This window comes from Pogoniulus pusillus, chromosome 6 (assembly GCF_015220805.1).
Source record: "Pogoniulus pusillus isolate bPogPus1 chromosome 6, bPogPus1.pri, whole genome shotgun sequence".
In the NCBI taxonomy this organism is placed as follows: Eukaryota; Metazoa; Chordata; class Aves; order Piciformes; family Lybiidae; genus Pogoniulus; species Pogoniulus pusillus.
Window position 1 is genome coordinate 37,222,501 of NC_087269.1, and position 21,630 is coordinate 37,244,130.

At 49.2% G+C, this 21,630-nt stretch overlaps 2 protein-coding genes and 1 long non-coding RNA gene across 3 annotated transcripts in view; 2 read left to right on the forward strand and 1 right to left on the reverse strand.

The window, feature by feature from the left end:
* Positions 1-2,318, forward strand: part of LHPP (phospholysine phosphohistidine inorganic pyrophosphate phosphatase) — a 110,219-nt gene extending 107,901 nt beyond the window's left edge. Inside the window, exon 7 of the mRNA XM_064145278.1 lies at positions 1,564-2,318. Coding sequence (XP_064001348.1) covers positions 1,564-1,654 — 91 coding nt within the window. The 3' untranslated portion in view covers positions 1,655-2,318. The remainder of the gene's footprint in view (positions 1-1,563) is intronic.
* A 2,656-nt stretch (positions 2,319-4,974) lies between these two features.
* The window catches only part of FAM53B (family with sequence similarity 53 member B), a 57,666-nt gene continuing 41,010 nt past the window's right edge, over positions 4,975-21,630 (reverse strand). The window contains exon 5 of the mRNA XM_064145274.1: positions 4,975-8,781. Within this exon, the coding sequence (XP_064001344.1) occupies positions 8,458-8,781 (324 nt within the window). The 3' untranslated portion in view covers positions 4,975-8,457. The remainder of the gene's footprint in view (positions 8,782-21,630) is intronic.
* Positions 13,977-19,888, forward strand: LOC135176306 (uncharacterized). The gene is made up of 2 exons (XR_010302604.1): positions 13,977-14,200; positions 18,706-19,888. It is a non-coding gene; the product is annotated as an uncharacterized LOC135176306 (long non-coding RNA).

The window sequence follows — 21,630 nt, forward strand, 5'->3', positions numbered from 1 at the left end:
ATGCACAGTGCTGTCTGGAGGTGGGTTGTTTAAGGAAGACATGGGCTCTGCTGCACCTCATCTGCTCTGAGGGAAGATGTCTGCTGTGTCAGGCCTGCGTATTCCTCTCTTTGTCTTCTGAATAACAAGTAAAAGTATTTTTAGAATCAGAATTGTTTTGGTTGCAGGATACTCCTAAGATCATCAAGTCCACTGTTAACCCAAGCCTTGTGGGTTCAGTGGGGCTCTTGTGGCGTGACAGACTCTGCACTTGGTCTTTTTTTCACTCTCATACTGTTGGCCTCAGCAAATTGACCCAGCTTGTCCAGGTTCCTCTCTAGAGCCTGCCTACCCACAAGCAAATCAGTGGTCCTGCCCAACACAGTGTTGTCTGCAAACTTGCTGAAGGTGAGGGTATTTCATAGATACTTGCATATACTGGCTGTTTTAAAACTAATGAAACCCTGGAGTTGTGAGTGAGGCTATCTGTCTGCAGCGCAGGTAGCAGAAGAGGATTTTAGGTTCCAGCTGTAACCCTGTAGGGTGTCAAACTGCAAGCAGAAGGTAAGTAATTTGGCTTGCATGAATAATAGGGATGCAGCAGATAAAAATGAAGCCCAGGTCCAGTCCAGCAATGTTGTGGGGGGTGGAGCTGGTTGGGCATTATGCAAGGGTGAACTTGTAGCTGCCCAGGATCTAAGGAGAGTTTGAACATTAACCTCACTGGAGCTAGGAGTCGGTGGCTGTACAGTCTGTGTGTTGTCATCACACATTATTTGGACTAAGGGGTAAAAATAACATTTCCTGGTTTGCTCTCCTGCAGTGTATATACACACACACATATACAGCACCTACACCTTCTGCAGTGCACCTTTAGTGTATCCAGGGCATTTCCTTGCTGATTGCCATTTAGCAGTTGAGGTACAGGTGGATTTGTGTCTAGCCAGCACAGATACCAATCACCAAATCCTTTTAATAGATCCAAGAGTGATGGGTCTAGCACTGAGGATTTCTTATAGAAGTGTTCATTTCAAGCAGCTCTTAAAAGTCTTCTTCTCATGTGTCAGCCAGGAAAGGAACATGTTTGAGGGTGTGAAATGCAGAGAAGTTTTGTTCATCACTTTTTGAAGATCTCCTCTCAAATTAAGGATAGTTGCAAAGAAATGAGTATTTTACAACACAGTTCTAAAGGTGTTTCTGTATTCCTAAAAGCCACTTGGTTCCCTTGGAGGGCCTTTTTACCAGAGCTTGTAGCAATAGGATGAGGGGGAATGGCTTTGAAGTGGAAGGGGGTAGAATTATACTGGATATTCAGAATAAATCCTTCACTCTGAGTGTGTTGAGGAACTGGAACAGGTTGCCCAGGGAAGTTGTGGATGAACCCTTTCTGGAGGTGTTCAGTGCCAGACTGCCTTGAGCAACCCGGTCCAGTGAAAGGTTGGCAAGGGGATGGGGGGATTGATGGGGGAGTTTGAAATAGATGATCTTCAAGGTGCCAACCCAAATCACTCTATGGCAGCTGGTGATATGTGACCTGATTGGAGCCTGTCATTGCTCAGCCTTTCCCTTCTGTCTCCTTTGCAGGCCTTGTGATGAAAACCACCCTGATGTGAAGCCTGATGCCTACGTGAACAACCTTGCTGAAGCAGTTGACATTATCCTCCAGCAGATGTAAAACCAGTGGCACTGTGAATGATTGGAAGGAACGAGGAGGATCTCTCACATGCAGTTTCTTTGTGAGGCCACTTTGTCTTCTCCCACCTCCATCTGACATTAAGCAAAACCAGTCTTTTCCCAGGGTAATGAACACCCAGTGTTGCTGAACATTTTATGTAACTGACTCATTAGTTAGCTGACAGTATGACTGACCTCATCAAAGACAACACCAACCCTGCTGTCCTCCAGCATGTCTTGAATGTCTTTCCCTTGGGGCTGTGCCCCTGCCAGCACAGGGAGCAAAACTAGCTCTCCCCAGAAGTGATAGGTTATTCCCCATCTAGGGCTTCATGATGAGACTTTTCTCTTTAACTCACTCTTTCTGTGCCTTTTGAGGTGTCTGAGATGGAATGGAGGATCTCCTTGAGGGGTGATGGAGGCCAGCAAGCCCTGGACTGGGATGCACAGGGTCCTGTGTGTGTCTTTTGCTGTAGGTAGCATGAAAACCCTGGGGAGAGGGCCAGCCCCACCTTGGCAAGCTGTGAACCACAATTTTGGCAAGGCTTAGCCCGTGTCCAGCACCACCTTAGGTTAGGGCTTGAGAATCTGGTAACGTTGCAACATGTTGTGCAATGATCACACTGTCCAGTTGGGAATAAACCTCTTCCTGTGGGTCTGGCTCATTTGTGTTGTGTTCGGTCACATCAGTGCTGGCAAGGATGCTCAGGAGATCTGAAATGCTTTTTGCTGGCTGGAGTAAGCTGGTGAGGTCCATGGGACTGATAGGTTTGTTTTCTTTCTCTCCATGTGGGATCTTGCACGCAGATGTGGCTGGAGCAAGACATGTGGGTTTCCTACCCCTTCTCATTAAAATCCAAGCTAGGGGCTGTGCTCAGCCTTGAGCTCCACAGTTCCAACTCACCCACCAGTGGTTGCTTTGGTGAGGAGCAGCATGACATGGCATGACATGTTTAGTCCTGCTATGAAAGGTGGCACAGGCAGCTTGGCTCCAGCCAATTCTGCTGCTCCTGGCTTTAAGTTTCCAGTCCTACCTGGGAACTAGTCTTAGTAAGGTACCAGCTCAGTCAGTCCTTCTGCCATGGCTGGGTTAGTGGTTGAAATGAAGGATCCTAAAGATTTTGTCTAACCTAAACAATTCTATGATCCTGTGACTGTAAGTTCTGTTTTAGAAATACTGTGTGGAAATGTTCAGCCACTTTCTTTCCTTTATGGAAGTCATTCCTAAGCTTGTCTCCAGTTCTCCTCCAGAACAAGACCACACAGGCATCCACTGCTCCCCTGATGGCTGTAGCTACCTGATTGGGTCTACTCACCAAATATCCCCTGAGACTGATTGTGCACCAGCACCATGTGCCCACCAAACATCTGCTTCATCATTCTGGTCTCAGGTCAGTCCCACCTTGCTGCTGGAGAGCTCTCAGCACCTGCAGGGCTGCCAAGTGATGCTCCACTCAGCAGTGATGGATGTGAGATTTGGCTTTTTTTTCTACCCAGAATGAGCGTTGCTTGGATGAGCTGCTCCTTGCCACTGGGCACTGCAGCGCTCCCATAGATCCACAGAGTTTTGAGTTTCTCACCCCACAGGTCTGCAGTGTGCATGCTAACACCTGGATGTGCTGCATGTGGCAACAGCATGACAGGACCACAGGGGCTCAAACCAGGTAGAAGAATTGAAGATTGAGGGTTGATTGTGTCCTTTGTCCTAAGGGAAGCAAGGGCTGCTCACCTTCATTGATGCTCACCAAGGGTCACTCCTTTGTAGGCAAAAGTCTCTTTATAACCATCATGTCAGCAGCTCTGCACCCTTTTGGGCAAGACTTTGTGCTTTAGACTGGAGTGGACCAAGTCCATTTGGGTTTAACCTGCTCCAGACCTCCCATGGGGCCACAGAAAAAATGTGCAGTTCTGTATGTGTTACATATATAGATACATACACTCAGGTAGCCTGCTCTGGCCACTGCCTGCATTCAGCTACTGCTTTAACCATTCTCAAGTGTGAGGTAAATATTTCCAGCAGCTGATGATGACCCTAGTCACTGAAGGACACACTAAAGAGATGCTCTAAGCACTGGAAACCTTTGTTTTTCAGAACTACCAGCTGGCTGCTGAGCTGCACAGCACCCCTCAGGGACAGCAGGGGAAAGTGGGCTAGGCATTAAATTGTAACAAAACAAACTGCAGCTGGGAAAATGACCCTAGTGCAAATTTTTGGGGCTGGATTTTGTATCTTTTTATCCTCTGTGTACAGTGCAGCACTGTGTGCATCTCTGTGCACGCCGAGGGTACCGCAAACATTGTGTGAACATCAACTCTGTGATGGATCACTGAGAATTCACTTTTTATCCTGTAATTCTTCCTTTTTTCTTCTAGCACACTAAGCCTAGCACTGCAATCTAAGTTCAGGGAGCTAAACATCCTGCCATCTGTCATGAAAACTTTGTACTGTGTTTGCTCGCTCAAGGAACCGCAGCCATGGTCCTTGCTGCTTTACAGTAGCTGTAGGGAGATGTCATCCTGGTTCCCAGGAATTTACTTCACCCCCCACCATCTGCCCTCGTCCTGTTGTGGGCTCCTGCCTTGAGTTTAGATTTCATTTTGAGAGGTGTGGAGCGTTAGTTCTGTCCTTAAACCCTTGACACTTAAATAAAATCCTAGGATTGTGGAAATGTAGAATAATTTTGATTGGAAGAGACCTTTAAGATCAACAAGTACAACCATTAACCCAGCACTGCCAAGCCTACCACTAAAACTATGTCCCTCAGCACAACATCTCCACAGCTTTTAGATCACCCCAGGGATGGGGAATCTATCACTGCCCTGGGCAGCCTGTTCTCAACAACCCCTCTGGGGGAACAATTTTTCCTTGCATTATTCTGTTACCTCTCTGGATGCATTAGAACTAAACAGCTGCCAGTGGCAGGCTGAAGGACCATGGGAGATGTTCCCTCACCACAGAGGGATGCTCACATCACAAAATGCCCGTTTTCTGGTGCAATCCAAGGTTGGGACACCATCACCTCGATGAAGAGCCCCTCCTTTCCCAACCCACCTGGGACACTCCCCATCCCAGCATCGATGGAGATGTTAAGGAGATGCAGCTAGACCCCACTACCAGGGGAGGAGAAGCACGTGGGGCTCTTGCACCCAGTCAGCTCTGCCCCATCAACCCCCAACCAGTGGCATATCCCCAGGGGTCACACCCATGCCCATCAAACTGCAACCAGTACCACATCCCCAAGTGACAGGGTCGTCTCCAGCACCTCCAACCCTCCAGCAGTGCCCAGCCACGAGGACAGCACAGAGAGGCAAGACACAGGCTGGGAGTTATTGAACCAGGAAGCTTTATTTACACAGTAAAAGTAACAAGCAATTTCCTGAGACTGAGCTGCTCTAGTGCAATCAAGTCATGGAGGGGAGGACGAGCGGGAGCCTCCTCGCCCACCCGGGGAGAGGGCAGCCGGCACCGGTGGGGCCACCTCGGGCAGCCCTTCCCTGGGGACACGCACATCTCGCTGTGCTTGTGCAACTGCCAGCGAGACTTGGCTACTACAGGTCATAGCTTCAGAAGGCTTCTTTGAGTTTTTGTCCTTTTTTTTTTTTTTTTTTTTTAACCTTCTTTTCCGGTTTCCTTTTTTTTTTTGGCCATCCTCTTCTTTTGATCCCTTGAACATCACACCCATGGATGCTGTGAAGCACTGCTACAATCCTAGAACATCCTACTACGTACATCCGTCAGCCCGTTCAGCCAGGAGCTTTTTAAACAATGCACTTGAAACACAACTTTATTTGGCCAAAGAATAGGGCTATGCTATAACGTGGGAAAAAATTACAATCTATTTTACAAGTCACTGCTTTTTGTTTTGCTTTAATGTCATTGTTCATAGAACAGGCTCAAAAAGCTGCACCTGCAATCACGCAGCAAACTCCCTGCCCACATGCTAAGACTTTTCCTATTAAAAATCCTTCTTTTTTTTCAGGATGATGAACCCTTACTGCTGTGGACACAGCTTGCTGCTGTCCTGAAATGGCTGCTGGCCACGCTGGGACAAGCCACCCAGTCTCGTCACAATCATGAGCCTGCTTGAGCTACCTACTAAGGAAACAACATCCCTTGTCTGCATATTACTTTAGTATCACATTCTGGCAGCTGGCAGGAACTTGCCAGGGTTGCGGGGGGTTCCCAAAGCATCTGTGTCATAGGTGAAGTCCTTTCCAACCCCAGAGCAGGACCCCCGGCGGGGAGGATGCCCAGCTCTGCTACTGGGGGAATAGGCTATGGATCTCCTGATGCTGGGGAGTAACGCCACTTCTGACTTTACAATCAACAGGATGTCCCCTGAATCTGAGGCACATACTATATTATATTCAATATTTTTAATTACTTTATTTATATATATATTTATATATATATATATATATAAATCCACACATGTTTTACCTCTACAGAGAGAGAAAGAAAAGACAGGAGTAAGGCTTTCTTAAACTGAGAATAAGTACATGAAATCATACAAGCCCAACGACGAAAGACCCAAGAGAACACCACCGTGGCCTCAAAAACCGTTGCTAACTGTAGTCTGTGCCTACGCGAATGTGCCCAGTGTAAGGCCATGACTCATTGGAGAAGCATCTTTAGTAAGGCAAACGGGTTGTGCTGTATGTAAACTGAATGCTACGGCTATGGCGAGGACAGCTGGGTAGTGAGTGGTCCATTGGTCACCTTCCTACCAGGATGGGGTTAGCATGGCACCGGTAGCAGCCCTTGGAAAGAAACGAGGAGCCCTTAGGAATTACAGCCCCGGCAATGCACATGCGAGAGCCCACCCAGAGCTCTGAGACATGGATTTGGGTGAATCCACCCTTCTGCGGTCAGTCAGGAGGTGAAGAGGTGCCTGTGGCCAGTGGGAGCTGTGCGCCCTGAGAGCAGGGACATGTCAGTGATGAAGGGTACTGAGCGTGAGGAAGACTCCAAGCTGAGAACCATGCTGTGGCTGTGCCACCGCATGGTGATGGATCAGAGGAGCGGCAACAGGCTGGGGAAATGCTGGCGTGGCTGGACCCTCCCAAAATGTCTGAGATGGGCAGCACTCAGGAGGGCTAAAAATGAAGCCAGGATGAATTTTCAACAATACATCAAGTGACACTTTAAGAGCTGAAGAGTTCCCCAAAATGAAAAGACATTTCTGTCATCCCTTCTCCAAATATTTGGGGCTGGTCCTGCCTGTGCCTACCCTGGAGGGAGCGGATGTGGCCACTGCCATGAGCAAAACCTCTGCGGCGCCAGAATAAAGCTATATAACAGCTGATGGGTTCCACTGTGATGGGAGATGTCATACACATCCCAAACCACCGCAGGAAGAAAGTGCACTAACGTAACCAGAAATGGTGAATAAGACCTGTACCAGCAGCTCCCAGCCCGTTCTGAGTTGCAGACTCCTACAGGTCTGATGATGAGGATGCTGCACCCCATTAAAAAAGTGATGTCCTCAATTGCTGTTGGTCTCGATGGTTTTTTCCTTTCTCACTTTTGCAGAGCTCAGGAAGTAATCCCTGAGCTTGAAGGAACCTGCAGAAGACGCTGGAAGCCACTTGTACAGCTTTCCTAGAGCTTTAAAGAAACGAAACTAAACAAGACAGGGAGAATAAAAAATATTGTGTCCTTCTAAACCTGTTAGCAAGCGGACAGCTTATTTTTTACTGAGGAGAACTCGTATCGTACAAACCTAACGATCACCACTTTATCTGTGCTTAAAAAGGCACAGGAAGAGGAAAAGCTTTCAGTGCTGCTACCTGGGTTTTCAGCCTTTCACCAGCTGACTTTGTCAAGTAACCCCACGGTGTGCCTCGGGCGTGCGGCCCCTTCACAGTAAGACAGAGCCAAAAAAATGGGGGTGGCAGCCGTGCCTTGGGTAGAAAAAGGGGCACAGCTGCTGATAAGTGGGTAAGCAGCCCAGCCCTGCTCCAGACTGGATGTTGGGAATCCAGCAAAGGTGGCACTGAGCCTCAGTGGGGCTTTTTCCCAGTGAGTTCGAGGAAGGGGAATGGGAAGAAAATAAAAACAGGAGAGAAAGGCATTTGAGCATCCTTGGGCAGCACTTGCTGAGTGCTGCTGTGGATGTTTGCTCCAGATTGGAGCTGCATGGGCCAGGGATCCCTTTAATTCCTCATCAGGAAAAGGAAAAATCAAGTATTAAAAAAAAAAAAAAAGGTAGTAAAAATCCAGCTCTTACTAAATTTAAACAAAACATTTCACTCGTGATTTCCTTCTCATGGTACTGTCCGGGACATGGGGAGCAAGGAGGGTGCCAAGGCCACATGGGATGCAGATGAAGAGGAGCCAGAGCTGCCCCCCCGCAGCCACCAGCCAGCACTCACTTGGCAAAGCTCAACATTCTGGGTTTCCCCAGTTGTTTCCAGTCCCAGTGGTGGCTTCTCTTTGTGCATCTCTGGTCTGAACAAGTGCGGGTGGGACCTGGGGGGGCATGGTCAGCCCCACCAGCGCCAAGCCCTCGCTAAACGGGAGGTTTTGGTGGCCCCAGTGGTGGCTTTCCCCAGTCAGGCAGAGAGCTTCCTCTGACGAGCTGACCTCTGGCTACAGTAGTTACAAAGAATCTCAAGGTTTACACACACGCACACAAATTGCTCTAAATACCTGATGAAATTTTGGCAAAGCTGCTCTGTCCCCTCCAGCTGGCAGGAGGAGAGCAGTGGCAGGACCCCGCGCACCCAGCGCTGGCAGCAGGGGCCCCTCCATGGCTCTGCTGGCAGCGTCCTGGCCCCGGGGTGAGAGGACTCACCACTCCCTCAGTTGTTTTCTATCTGCTCAATATCTATCTCACCATCCAGCTGGAAGAGGCTCTCGGAGCCCGTCCCACTGCCCCGCCACACTGCCCTGTCCTCCTCCTTCCCACCACCTTCCTCCTCCTCCTCACAGGAGAAGTCATCCCTGCTGGTCCGGTGTTCCTCGGCCTGCGAAGGTGACGGCTCCGGTACTGGGGTGCAGGCAGGGGTCCTGCCTGGCATCACCTCCGGGGAGCGATGAGTCCACGGCTGAGGGCCGGGGAGACGCTGGGAGCTGTCCTCGGCCGTGGCGCTAAGGCAGGTAAGGCTGTTGAAAGTCTGACGGTTCTGCAAAGGCACAGGGAGAGAGAGGCACATGAGAGAGGCATGGGGATGGGCACTGCTAGAAGTTACACCAGGTGAGCTGAGAGCCACCCTGGACCCCAAATGCGTGAGCCCCACCAGGGGAACATCCAGCAGGATCAGGGAAGTGATTGTCCTGCCATACTTGGTATGGGTGAGGCCACACCTGGAGGACTGGGTTCAGTTTTGGGGTCCTCACTACAAGAAGGACACTGAGGTGCTGGAGCATGTCCAAAGAACAATGAACCTGGTGAAGGGTCTGGAGAACAGGTCTTGGGAGGAATGGCTGAGCAAACTGGGGCTGTTCAGTCTGGAGAACAGGAGGCTGAGGGGAGACCTTCTTGTTCTCTACAACTACCTGAAAAGAAGGTTGCAGACAGGTGGGGGTTGGCCTCTTCTTTCCAGTAGCAAGTGACAGGACAAGAGGAAACACCCTCAAGCTGCACCAGGGGAGGTTTAAGTTGGACACTAGGAACAGTTTCTTCCCAACAGAGCTATCAAGCCCTGGCACAGGCTGCCCAGGGCAGTGGTAAAGTCACCACCCCTGGACAGACTTAAAAGATGTGCTGAGGGACACGGTTTAGTGGTAGACTTGGCAGTGCTGGGTTCATGGTTGGATTTGTTCATCTTAAAACTATCTTCCAACCAAAACAACTCTACTCCCATTTCTTAAGGGTACTTGTGCTGAATCCATACCCACAGATCTCACACTGCTGAGAGAGGCTTTGGGTGCTGCATTAAATGACATACCACATTAAAACGAGTTGTTGCAGAAGATGACACATATGCTGCTGTATCTGAAAGAAGTTCCTGCTGCCCAAAAGGGAGCTGGCCACTTCCCAAGCCACATTTCACATGTCCTTCAGCCTCTGAAACCTCCTGAAAGCCCCAAGCCCATGTGAGAAAAGCAAGCATTTGTCCTTTCAAAATGCAGCTGCACCCAGTCCCCATGTCTTCCTTCTTGTGCTGATCCATGTGGTCTATCTTCCAGGTGCTGCACATTGTGGTTAATGGACAACTTGTAATTACCACTTGCACTTGGAGAAGGCCTGAGGACACAGGAGAAATATTTCCTAAGTGCTTACAAAGTTTGCAAGCACATTTGCAACAGTTATTTAGGCACTTGAAAGCCTGCGTCTCCTGAAAGTCAACAGCCCTCTCAGAAATGCAAATCCCTTGCACAAACAGAACTCTGGTGCTTCTGAGAACATTCGGTTTTCTCCTGCTGCTAACTGAGCCCATCTCCCAGCTCAGTGCCTCCCTGGGCTCAATACCCAGGCACAGGCATGCTGGGCTGCTGCAAGAGGGCTACAGCATCCTGTCAGGATGGAGGAAGCTCTATGGCACTTCAGAGAAGGAGATGGCTGATGTCTAGCAAAGAATGAAGATGAAGCCTGGAGAGCAGCTAGACGGGGCCAGAGCACCCTCTTCCCATCCAGATGAAAAGTGTTTCCAAGCTTTGGAGAACATCCATGAAGGTACCTGACACATCTGAAGTATTGTATCCAGTTCTGGGATCCCAAATTGAAAAGAGGCAGGAGACTATTGGATAGAGTCCAGCAGAGGCTATAAAGATGATGAGGGAACTGGAGTATTTCTGTGACAAGGAAGGCTGAGGCTTGGGGCTGTTTAGTCTGGAGAAGAGTAGGCTGAGAGGGGATCTCATCAATGCTGATCAATAGCTAAAGGGTGCGGGGCATGAGGATGGGGCCAGACTCTTTTCAGTGGTGCCCAGGGACATGATAAGGGCAATGGGCACAAACTAGAACACAGGAAGTTCCTCTTAAACGTAAGGAGAAAACTTGTCTACTTTGAAGGTGTTGGAGTGCTGAAGCAGGCTGCCCAGAAAGGTTGTGGAGTTTCCTTTTCTGAAGAGATTTCAACTCCACCTAGACAGTGGGATCCTGGGCAACCTGCTGCAGGTGATCCTGCTTTAGCAGAGGGATTGGACTAGGTGGTCATCAGAAGTCCCTTTCAACCCCTACCCTGCTGGGATTCTGTGACCTGTCAGTGCAGGGTTAATGGTAGGATCTGATGACCTTACAAGTCCTTTCCAACCTAAATGATTCTGTGATTGTATGATTCAGGGAACTTTTGCTTTTATTTGACCTTGGCTAGACAAGCCAACAGCCTCATTTTCCCTGCTCAGCTCTATGCACGCTGTAACCCAACATTTTCCATCTACAGCCTTGAGTCATACCAGGTAACATTTCCACCTTCCCTGCAAGAGGCTGGAAAAACCCTTCCAATGGTCCCATTACTTCCAGCACTGCTGTCAGAGGAAGGCCATGTGTGAGTGCTGGGTGGAGGCACTCCTGACGCAGGTGTGCCAGTGCTTGGCTTGGAAACAAGTTTTCACAGGCACCAGCTGCCTCAAAATTCCACGCCTCACCTTCCCAGCTTGTTGCAAAAGTTCAAGGATGAACATTCTGGGGCAGGGTCCTCCCAAGATGGTGATAAGTGGAGGCAGCATGGCCTATGCTGGCTGTGGAGCGGCAGTAGATCAGCCACCACCATCAATGAAGTGTCTGTTCTCAGCCCATCGAGGATTTCTTACTCATTTTTTATTTATTGGGTGAATTTAGCATGTGCTGAAGTGCTGAGCTGGCAAAACCGGGCAGTCAAGTTCTCTATTGATATCAGCCAAAGACTTGCTTTGGTGGCACAATGCAGTGCTTGTTTGCCATAGCTGGGCAGCCCTGGGCCCCATCTGAGCCTCTCCACAACTTTGTTCTTCAGCAGCAGACTGAAAGGGACATCAGGCATCTCCAATGCTGCTGGTCTCAAGCAAACTGTGAGGATCCAGATACCCTCAAGATGTGACACAGGTGGCTTTTGGGAGATGCTTCTGGCCATCCTGAATTCACCCCCTGTACTGTACTTTCCACCCAAAATACCTTCACTCACAACCACAATAACTCATTTCTTATTATTTGGTGTCAGTGAATGGAGTCCCTGCCCGTGGAGGAAGGCTTGGAACTAGATGATCTTTAAGGTCCATTCCAACCCAAACCGTTCTATGATTTGAGGTGCTGTTTTTCCCCAACTCTCCCTGAAGCTTCATCAATCCAGCACCCTTTGCAGAGAGGAAGAAATGAGATGTGGTGACAACAAGCACTTCAAAAATCATCTAAAGATACAAATAAGAAACCCTTAGACATGTGGAATGAGCCACATACTTCCAGCCAGCCTCCAGAGCAAAGTCCTTCTTGCAGGATGATCGTAGAATCATAGAACAATTTGAGTTGGAAGGGACCTCCAAAGGCCATCTAGTCCAACTCCCCTGCAGTCACCAAGGACATCCTGCACTAATTCAGTTTGCCCAGAGCCCTGATGAGCCTGACCTTGACTATCTCCAATGATGGGGCCTCAGCTATCTCCTTGGGCAACCTGTTCCAGTGCTCCACTACCTCCACAGTAAAGATCTTTCTCCTAACATCCAACCTAAATCTCTTCTCTAGTTTAAAACCACTGCCCTTCATCCTGCCACTTCAGGCCTTTGTAAACAGTCCCTCTTCAGCCTTCTTGTTGGCTACCTTTAGGTACTGGAAGGTTACTATTAGGTCTCTGTGGAGTCTTCTCATCTCCAAGCTGAGATCAGAGTACGTTTCTGGCTTCCTGGTAGACATCTCTGCATAACTTGCAAACTGTTGTTCATGATGAAATGTTACAGAATCTTACTGCTGACTTCTATTCAGTAATGATTTGTATATAATTTTGTTACATACTTCAACTTGATCTCCAAAAACACCAAGCAAAAATATTTATCCAGTCTGTAAAAAAAAAAATAAGCTGACAAATGTGAGAAAGGCAGAGAAATACAAGGAAAACAGGACTGCCCAGATTCACAGATCACTTGCTGTGCAATTTAACATTCAAGACAACTGCAAGTAGACCATTCCATCTTCCTGTTCTCATCTCCATCCTTTTCCTCTCCATTTCCCTCCCTTCTCCACCATATCCACCTCTTTCTCTCCTGCACAATGCATTTTCCCCTTTTTTCCCCCCAAACTCATAACACCTGGGTTCTGTTGGAGTCTCCTCCCACCCCAGGTGTCACCACTTAGCCCCCACCCACCCACTCCCCTTTATAAGTGGCCCCAGGAAAGGCAAGCCCTAAGCTTGCCCATTGTGGGCAGAAGGATCCTCCTTGGATCGTCACCGGTGAGTTCCTGTGGTGCCTCACTGGGTGAATGGTGGAGGGGATTCAAAGGCCGGGGGGCCTGGTGTGGCCCCCCGGCTAGGTAGGGCTAGGCTTCATGATTGCTCTGACATTGCTCTGACGTGTGCTCACGGGTGCTGGGTAGGCTTCTTTAGGCTGAATTTCTCCATGTTGAGTTGCTTCTTTCAGCTCACTGAGGATGATCTGGAGTACTTGGCTGAACCTATACCAGATCACCCAGGAACACATCCAAGCAAGTCTTGTGTATCTCCAGAGGAGACTCCACAGCCCCCCAGGGCAGCCTCTTCCAGTGTTCTGTCACCCTCACAGTCAAAAAATTCTCCTTTGTGTTTACTTGAAACTTCCTATGCCTCAGCTTCCCGCCACTGCCCCTTGTCCTGTCATCAGGCACCCCCAAGAAGAGCCTGGCTCCATCCTCCTGGCACTCACTTATCCTTCTGTGTAAGTAAATAACCAGCTGTAAAATGTAGGTAGAACAGACAGTACTCCAGATGACCTCAGGCACCAAGTGAAGTGGCAGTGCCCACCTTTGCAGGCTGAGTCTCCCACAGAGCAAAACCCTGCAGCTTGTGAGGGCAGCAAAGCCACACTTTCTGTGCAGGAACTGAAGGGCTTAGTTTTGTTTCTGAACATGCCACTTTAAAGGTCTACTGAAAGAAAATTTAATTCAAGCTAAATGCTTTAGATGAGTCTCAAAGCCTCCTCCATGTGATGGCCAAGCTCAGGTTACATCATCCTCCTACAGGGCTCTCATGATGCTCTGCATGGTGCAGCAACCAACACTAAGAGGTGGAAAAGCTGCAGAAGCTGACCCATCCCTCACATCCATCTTTTTCCATGTGTTTCCCCACAGGGAACAGAGGCAGGCAGCCCTTAAAGTGAAGAAGCTGGACAAATCCCTCGGCAAGATTGCTGGTGTAAGTCCTCCCCTCGTACAAGAAGGCAGCTGTGAGCTCGTCCCTGAAAGCTGTCTCTGCAAACACAGTGGGCCTGCTAGAGTCAACATTGGCAGGGCTGGGAGCCCTGCCGTGACCACAGCTTTTGAGCAAACACTGCTTTTTTTTTTCCACCCTGCCAGGTGACTGCTGCAATGTTCCTGGGAAAGGTGTAACCTACAAACTGTCAGCACCACTGGCCCTACCTACCGAGCTGTCATCACCTCCCGTTAGCACAATGGGCTACAGTTGCTTCATAAAGCTGAAAATAACCCAGTGCCAGAAGGTAAGGGGGAAGCGAGCAGTGAGCAGTGCTGCTCCGTGCAGGGACAATGCACCTCTGCCAGACCACCCCACCTAGCTCTTATCAGCAAAGCCACCTCTGATGGGGGCTTCTCTGCCCTGCTAGAGGTAAAATCACATTTTGAGGCAAACATCTCCTGTAAACCACCTTCAGCCTGGGTTGCTACCTGACACTTTGGTTGTCAGCATAACAACAAAATCCTACCTGGTGGCCAGCGGGTTGAGGGAGGAGGTTCTGCTGCTCTACTCTGCTCTGGTGACACGCTACCTGCAGTGCTGGGTCCAGCTCTGCAGTCCTCAGCACAGGAAATACAGGGACGTGTCAGAGCAGGCCCAAAGGAGGCCATAACAATGATCAGAGGGCTGGAACCCCTCTGCTGTGAGGACAGGCTGAGAGAGTTGGGGTTGTTCAGCCTGGAGAACAGAAGTCTGAAGTGCAGCCTTCAGCATAAAAAGTGGGGAGAGACCTTTTAGCAGGGCTTGCTGTGACAGGACAAGGTGGGGATGAGTTTATACTAGAAGAGGGAGATTTAGGCTAAAGAGACTTTTTTACACTGAGGGTGGTGAAACACTGGCCCAGGCTGCCCAGAGAGGTGGTAGGTGCCTCAACATTCCAGGGCAGGTTGGACAGGGGTGTAAGCAACCTGCTGTAGATGATGTCCCTGCTCACTGCAGTGGGTTTGGATTAGATGATCTTTAAAGGTCCCTTCAGACCCAAATCATTCTATGATTCTATGAATCTACCTGCCATTCTTGTTATGCAAAACACTCATCTGTGCTGCCGAGGAGTACAGCCAGGTGCTTGAGACTGGAAAATGGGTTTCCCTTGGTTTTAAAGCTCTGAAGAACTCCATCTGCTGTTATTTAGGCCAGGCACACATACATGTGTCACTCAGGTTTAATTCTCTCCAATACTTTTAAAGCACCCACAACCTTCTCCAATTCCACCTCCAGTCTGGTGTCCCCAAGATAGGTTTCCCAGTGAGTGGGAAGTGGAGGGGAATGACAGAATCATAGAACGATAGGGGTTGGAAGGGACCAGTCCAACCCTCCTCCTAAAGTGGGATCACCTAGGGCAGGACACACAGGAATGCATCGCTCGTGAATGGAGATGGGGAAGGAGCTAAGGAGCTGCACCAGGCAGTCCTGAGGCTAGAATAGCCAGCTTCTCCTCTTTACAACCAAGAGGACCATCTCAGGAGCTCTGTCCAGACTACAGCACAGTTGCTCAGCTCGGTACCAGCTCAGCAGACACCTCAGACACGTCTCACCAGCCCCTCGCTCAGTGCTGCTTGGCCTCCCCAGCAAGAAGGCGATGTGGCCGTCTCGCCCCGAGCGGCGCTGGCGACAGCTGCCGCAGGCTACAGCAGCACCAGCGTCCAAGATCAACACTGGCATGCGGGAGAGGCTGCAGGTCTTACACCGACCCTGTGTAAGGAAAGAGCCTCTGAGCGATGAATGAAGTGTTGGGAAATAAATGACTGGAACAGCTGAGGAAGGAGAACACCGGAGGCAGTTATGGGGGACACAAAACGCCAGCAGAGCTCGTGTGCCTGGCACGAAGCCGGCGCTGGGTTATGCGCAGCGCTGACATGTCAGGGAGCTCAAGCTCACCCACTACTTGATGTTTTTCCCAAATTTTATCTATGGAGGCTTTGAGCAATTTGCAAGCATCCTTGCACCCTGGATCGGGCCGACGTGCCTGCAGCAGCATCCTGTGTATGGAGGTGATGGCTCCCTGCCCTGCTCACAGTGGGCAACACGATGCTGCCCTTGTTTTCAGGGTCTGCCTTCTCAGCTCTTCTCTTCTGAAGTGCCAGAGCCCTGGAGCAGGCTGCCCTGAGAAGTTGTGGAGTCTCCCTCTCTGGAGATATTCCAAACCCATCTGGACATTGTGATCCTGGGCAAGCTGCTGTGGGTCATCCTGCTTTAGCAGAGGGGCTGGACTAGATTATCTCCAGAGGTCACTTTCAATCCCCATCGTGCTGAGATTCTCATCCACTAAAGAAGAATAATATTTACATTGTCCCAATGCTACTCTGGCAGTAACAGGCACCAGTGCTTGGATGGGGCATTGGAAGTCTACAGCTTTAGCAGACATTCTTGCTTTTTTCCTGTTTGGTGTGAAAAAGAGCTTTCACAAGCAGGCTCAGAAATATCTGTCCTACTGAGCTGCTTCACCACACAGAATTAAACAAACTAACCTACAATAAAAAGCAAGAAGGAAGCTTTAAGTCATTAGTATTAGAATCGTTTAGGCTGAAAAAGCTTTTCATGGAATTGCAGAACGGTAAGGGTTGGAGTGACCTCTGAAGATCATTGAGTCCAACCCCTCTGCCAAAGCAGGATCACCTAGGGCAGGTCACACAAGAATGCATCCAGACAGGTCTTGAAAGTCTCCATGGACTTCTCTGGGCAGCCTGTTCCAGTGCTCCATCACCCTTTCAGTAAAGACATTTTATCTCATGCTTTCCTCAGCTTTTAAGATCATTGAGCCCAATGCTGCCTCTGGAGCCAATGACAGTGAGGAGATTTACTGAGTCTCCACAAATGCAAAAGAAAGAGCTGTTCCACGACCTACCAACAGGAATCCCTCTGGTGCTACAAAGCTCCAGGGAGATACCAGAGAGATAAATCCCAGAAGAAATACAGCAGGCTCAGCTATGTGTGGAATCAGACAGCAGTAATGCTCACACCTGTGTGCAGCATCCCACCCATGGGGACTCAATCCTAGCACAGTCTCCGGGCCCATTCCCAAAGATAACTGAAGGAAATACTCCTTTTCTGCCAAGAGCAAACATTTTCCCTAACAGGCATTGAACTCTTTGCTGTGAGCTGGAGAAATCCCTTTGTGCACCCAGCTCATTAGGAAACCTCATGGTGTATTTATTTCCAGGTTGCCCAGCCTCTTACAGCCTCCCCAGCTTCTCCACTGCATCCCAACCAGCTGTAGCAGAGCATCCCTGGAGCACAACATGGTTGAATCTTTCTATTCTACTGTTGTGGTCTCCCTTCATGCCCTGAATTATAAAGCAAGGGCCCACAGAAATGGAAACCAAACTTCCACAAATCTCTCAATCGATGCCTTTAGCTAACTGCTTTCTGACCTTCTCTCAATTCGCCACACCAGTGCTGGAGTTTGGGTTGTTTAGCCTGGACAGGAGAAAGCTCTGGGGAGACCTTACAGTAGCCTTCCAGTACCTATAGGAAAGCTGAGGAGAGACTTTTTATGGGGGCTTGTAGTGACAGGACAAGGGGCAATGGTTTTAAAGTAGAGCAGGGCAGACTTAGATTGGACATTAGGAAGAAGTTCTTTACTGTGAAGTTGGTGAGACGCTGGAACAGGCTGCCCACAGAGGTGGTGAAGGTCCTATCCCTGGAAACATTCAAGGTCAGGCTTGATGGGCCTCTGAGCAAACTGATCTAGTCCTCCACGCTCCTGCTCACTACGGGGGAGGTTGGACTAGATGACCTATAAAAGGTCCCTCCCAACCCATTCTGTGATCCTATGAAACCTGCTCCTGCTGAACACTTCGACCTGATTTCTTCAGGTATAATTCACGTAGCAGCACAAGCAGGCACTTGGCATTACGTCCCACACCAAGTGGGTCACCAGCAAGGCAGGTGTGTCACCTCATTGGCACCGCCTACCTGGCAGTGACATGAATCTTTCACTGGTTAAAATATGGTCAGAAGTTCTTGAGACAATTAAGTGACTCTCTGGGGGATGACAGCAATGCAAGCAGGACACTGTGTCCTCTGTTGAGATGGACCACCGCAGTGAAGAACTGGGATGGCTTCAGGTCTGGAGCATCCCACAGCTTCAACAGCACTGTTAAAGAAACTACCAGGAAGCAAAGGGATCAAATCATATTGTGGATGGTGATAAATCCAGAATTTATGGAAAGGCAGCACTGCAGTGTGTAAATCTGGGACACCAAAGGCGAAGCAGGAGGTGGGAGGGTGCACCTAATCCTCTATAGCTCCCTGTGCCAGCAAGTCACACAGGGCAGACTTGGCACATGGTGCCTGTGTTAAGGTGATAATTGCAGCCTGCTTTTCCCAAGGCATCAGATTCATGCTGAGTTGGATTAAAAATGCAATGGAATCAAGTAATCTGGGGTCATGTATGTGTAATGATTGGACTTGATGATCTTAAAGGTCTCTTCCAACTAATATAATCCTATGATTCTATGTAACTGCTCCTAGGGCAACCCAGTGTTGCACCCAGCATTGTGGCCTCCTGCAAATTCATATAATCAATAACAACACCTGTTTGTAAAAGACCTTATGATCATCAAATCCACAACCTAACATCTACCTGTACACAGCTGTTAGACCATGACCCTAAGCTCCTCATCCAAGTGTCTTTCAAACAACCTCCAGGGATGATGACTCTCCCACTTCCCTGGGCAGCCTGATTCAGTGCCTGATGATGCTTTCAGTGAAGAAACTTCTCCTAATATCCAGGCTACCCTCCCCTGGCAGATTGAAGGACACATCACCTTTCTGACACAGGCACAATCCCAAGCTAACCCTATGCATCCGTTTCCTGAAAAGAAAACTGAGCTTCCCCCCTGCTTTCTGAAAGACTTTGGGAGAGTTCTGCAAGGCAGGAGGCGCCCAAGTAGCTTCTGACCATCGCTACTTAAATTTTGCATGGAAAAATGTTTTCTACAAAACCACTGGCTGCCTGCTTGGCCACAGCCACGTCACCTTGTGCCCAAAGGAGCTATGCTTAGCTGCAGATTCAAAATCTGCGCCCTGCTCCACGCTTCAAATGCCTCCAGAATCCTCTGGCAGATGCGACCAATGAAGTACCCTCAAGAGGAGAAAAACCTGACCACTGTCTGCAGATCCTGATGCTGCTGCAGCCACTTGAACCAGGGAGGGAGCAGCAAGCCTGGAAATCTCCTGGAGTGCTGGCATTTGGGTGGGCTTTTTAAAACCAGTATGAACAGCTGCTTTTGGTTGCTACTTCTGAGCATGCCAGCTCTTTCAAAGATGAATCTCTGTGCTTTGTGAAAGCTGTTCTTTGGGTCCACACAGCACTCAAGCCTGGGGACAAGAGGGTTAACCAGCACGTGGTGAATCAGATGTGCAACTTGGGGATACAATTGGATTTTGTCTGCTTTTGGGATAGACACTGCCAAGCTTTGTTCATGGTTCTAGCCCCGTCCTACCATGTGAGCATGAACAAGGGTGCAACATCCAACCCTGCATCTCTGGACCCCATGGTGGGACGGAGTTGGGAGCAAGCGATGGACCTGGGAGCAGTGGATGGAGCTGGGAGTGGGGAATGGAGTCAGGAGCATGAAGTAGCAGGTCATGATTCCCAAAGGGCCCTTCAGAACTTGGACTCTCCCTCACCTAGTCACGGAATGCTGCCAGAGGAGCCCACTCACGCGCACAAGTCTCAGCCCATGCTGGAAAAGTGATTTCATGGCAGAACACCCATGTCCCTGGGCATGGCCCATTTCTGCTTCCACAGCTGAATTTATTTTCAGCCCATTGTGTGTGGTGAGTCACAGATTTCTAACTGGGGCAGATGGGACCGTTTTGACTGTAAAATCAAAACAATGGATGTTACTGCAGTACATGGCACTGCTATTAAAAGCTCTGTCAAGTAACTAAAATAGAGCCTGTGACAATAAATCACCTCCTACAAGTGTCCTCTGACTACTGAAGTACCTTGCCTGAAATGGTCACTTGAGAGCTGCACCAACAAATCAGACTTTCACAGGGAGATGGATCATTCTTGGATGCTGCTTCTGGCAGTCATAGGACCCCACACGTGAGAGCATAATTTCATTGCTCTGAGGAGCACCCAAATTACGTCCCACCTGAGCAGGCAAGTCTCAGGAGCTTATGGACAAGGCCAGCTGAAAAAATGCATCACCTTCTTTTTGCCACTTGGTAAAATGAGCTAGAGAAACTCTGCTTGCAAGACGTTTGCAGAGAAAGAAGGAATGGAACTGGCAGATATGAGGTCCAGTCACAGAATCACAGAATGGTAGGGGATGGAAGTGATCTCTGGGAATCATCCAGTCCAGCCCCCCTTCTAAAACAGGGTCATCCAGAGCAGGTTGCCCAGGATCACAATGTCCAGGCATGTTTGGAACCCCTGCAGGGAAGAAGACTCCACAGCCTTTCTGGGCAGCCTGCTCCAGGGCTCCAGCACCCTCATAGGAAAGAATTTTTAACTCACATTCAGATGGAACCTCCTGGGTTCCAGCTGGTGCCCACTGTCCCTTGTTCTGTTGTTGGGCACCACTGAAAAGAGTCTGGCCCCATCCTCTTGATGCCCACCCTTTAGATATTGATAAGTCAATGCCATGGATCTGGTAAAACTCTATGACTAGACTGATCTATGATGCTCAACAAGAACTTCTATTTCCAGCACAGCATAGAGTAAAACTAATGCAAAACATCTCTGAAAGCAATGGAAATACTTCAGGGGTGAAGTTCCTCACAGCCTATGAGCACCTTCCTTGGCATCGCAGGCAGGAGGGCATCAGCAACATAGGCTTGCACCAGTGGCAACCTCAATGAGTGCCACTGGCTCCATCCTGCTTTGGTGAACACCATCCAAGATGAGGTCTGCTAGACCTCACAGAGAATACAGAGAACTGTTTGTCAAAGGAAGAGGGAGGGGAAAAAATCCCCATTAACAGTTCATGCCAGGAGTAAACATCATTATGAACCTAATCTCCAATATTGACTAGATTTTTTTTCAAGCACTTGTGTTTCTAAATACAAAAAAATACCAGAGCAATGAATAAGGATGGTGGCATGCATAACAGTCTGACCAAAGTTAAAACCAGCCAGCTCCTGAGCTCCTCTGCACCCTCCTAACCCAGTCAAGCTCTTTTGATCCTCAACCAAGGGCTTTTTCCCACCGAGCCACAAACTGACCTTTGCAGGCTCTCGTTCATGTTTATTTAAAAAACACTGGGGCTTGGAAGCTGGAATCTGTCTTAGAAGTTACATCAATAGCAAACTATTTCCTGGGATACGGCTGGAATTTAAACCCTCCAGTTTTTCTGCCTGTCACTACCTTTCAGCAGCATTTGCACCGTCTCGAGTGGGTGCTGGCACCAAGCAAGGTCGCTGCCACCCCTCCTGCCCTTGCCTGTGAGCCTGAACGCTGCCAAAAATTGAAACAAAAAAATCCCTCTTGCATGAAAGTGTAGAGAATGTCACCCCTCAAGGAAGGAGCTGGGTGGTCAGAGCTGAGAGGCTCCTCCTCCCATTCTGCAGGTTGACATTTCTCCCCAGCCAACATCTCCAAGCGGGTGGGCTGTTTACTTCAGTTTTAGGAGTGTATGAGCTCCTTCATGCATGGATCTCCACGGAAACTGCCATTATCCCTTGGTTTGGAAGGGAAAGCAAAGCAGAGGACAGCCTGGCTAC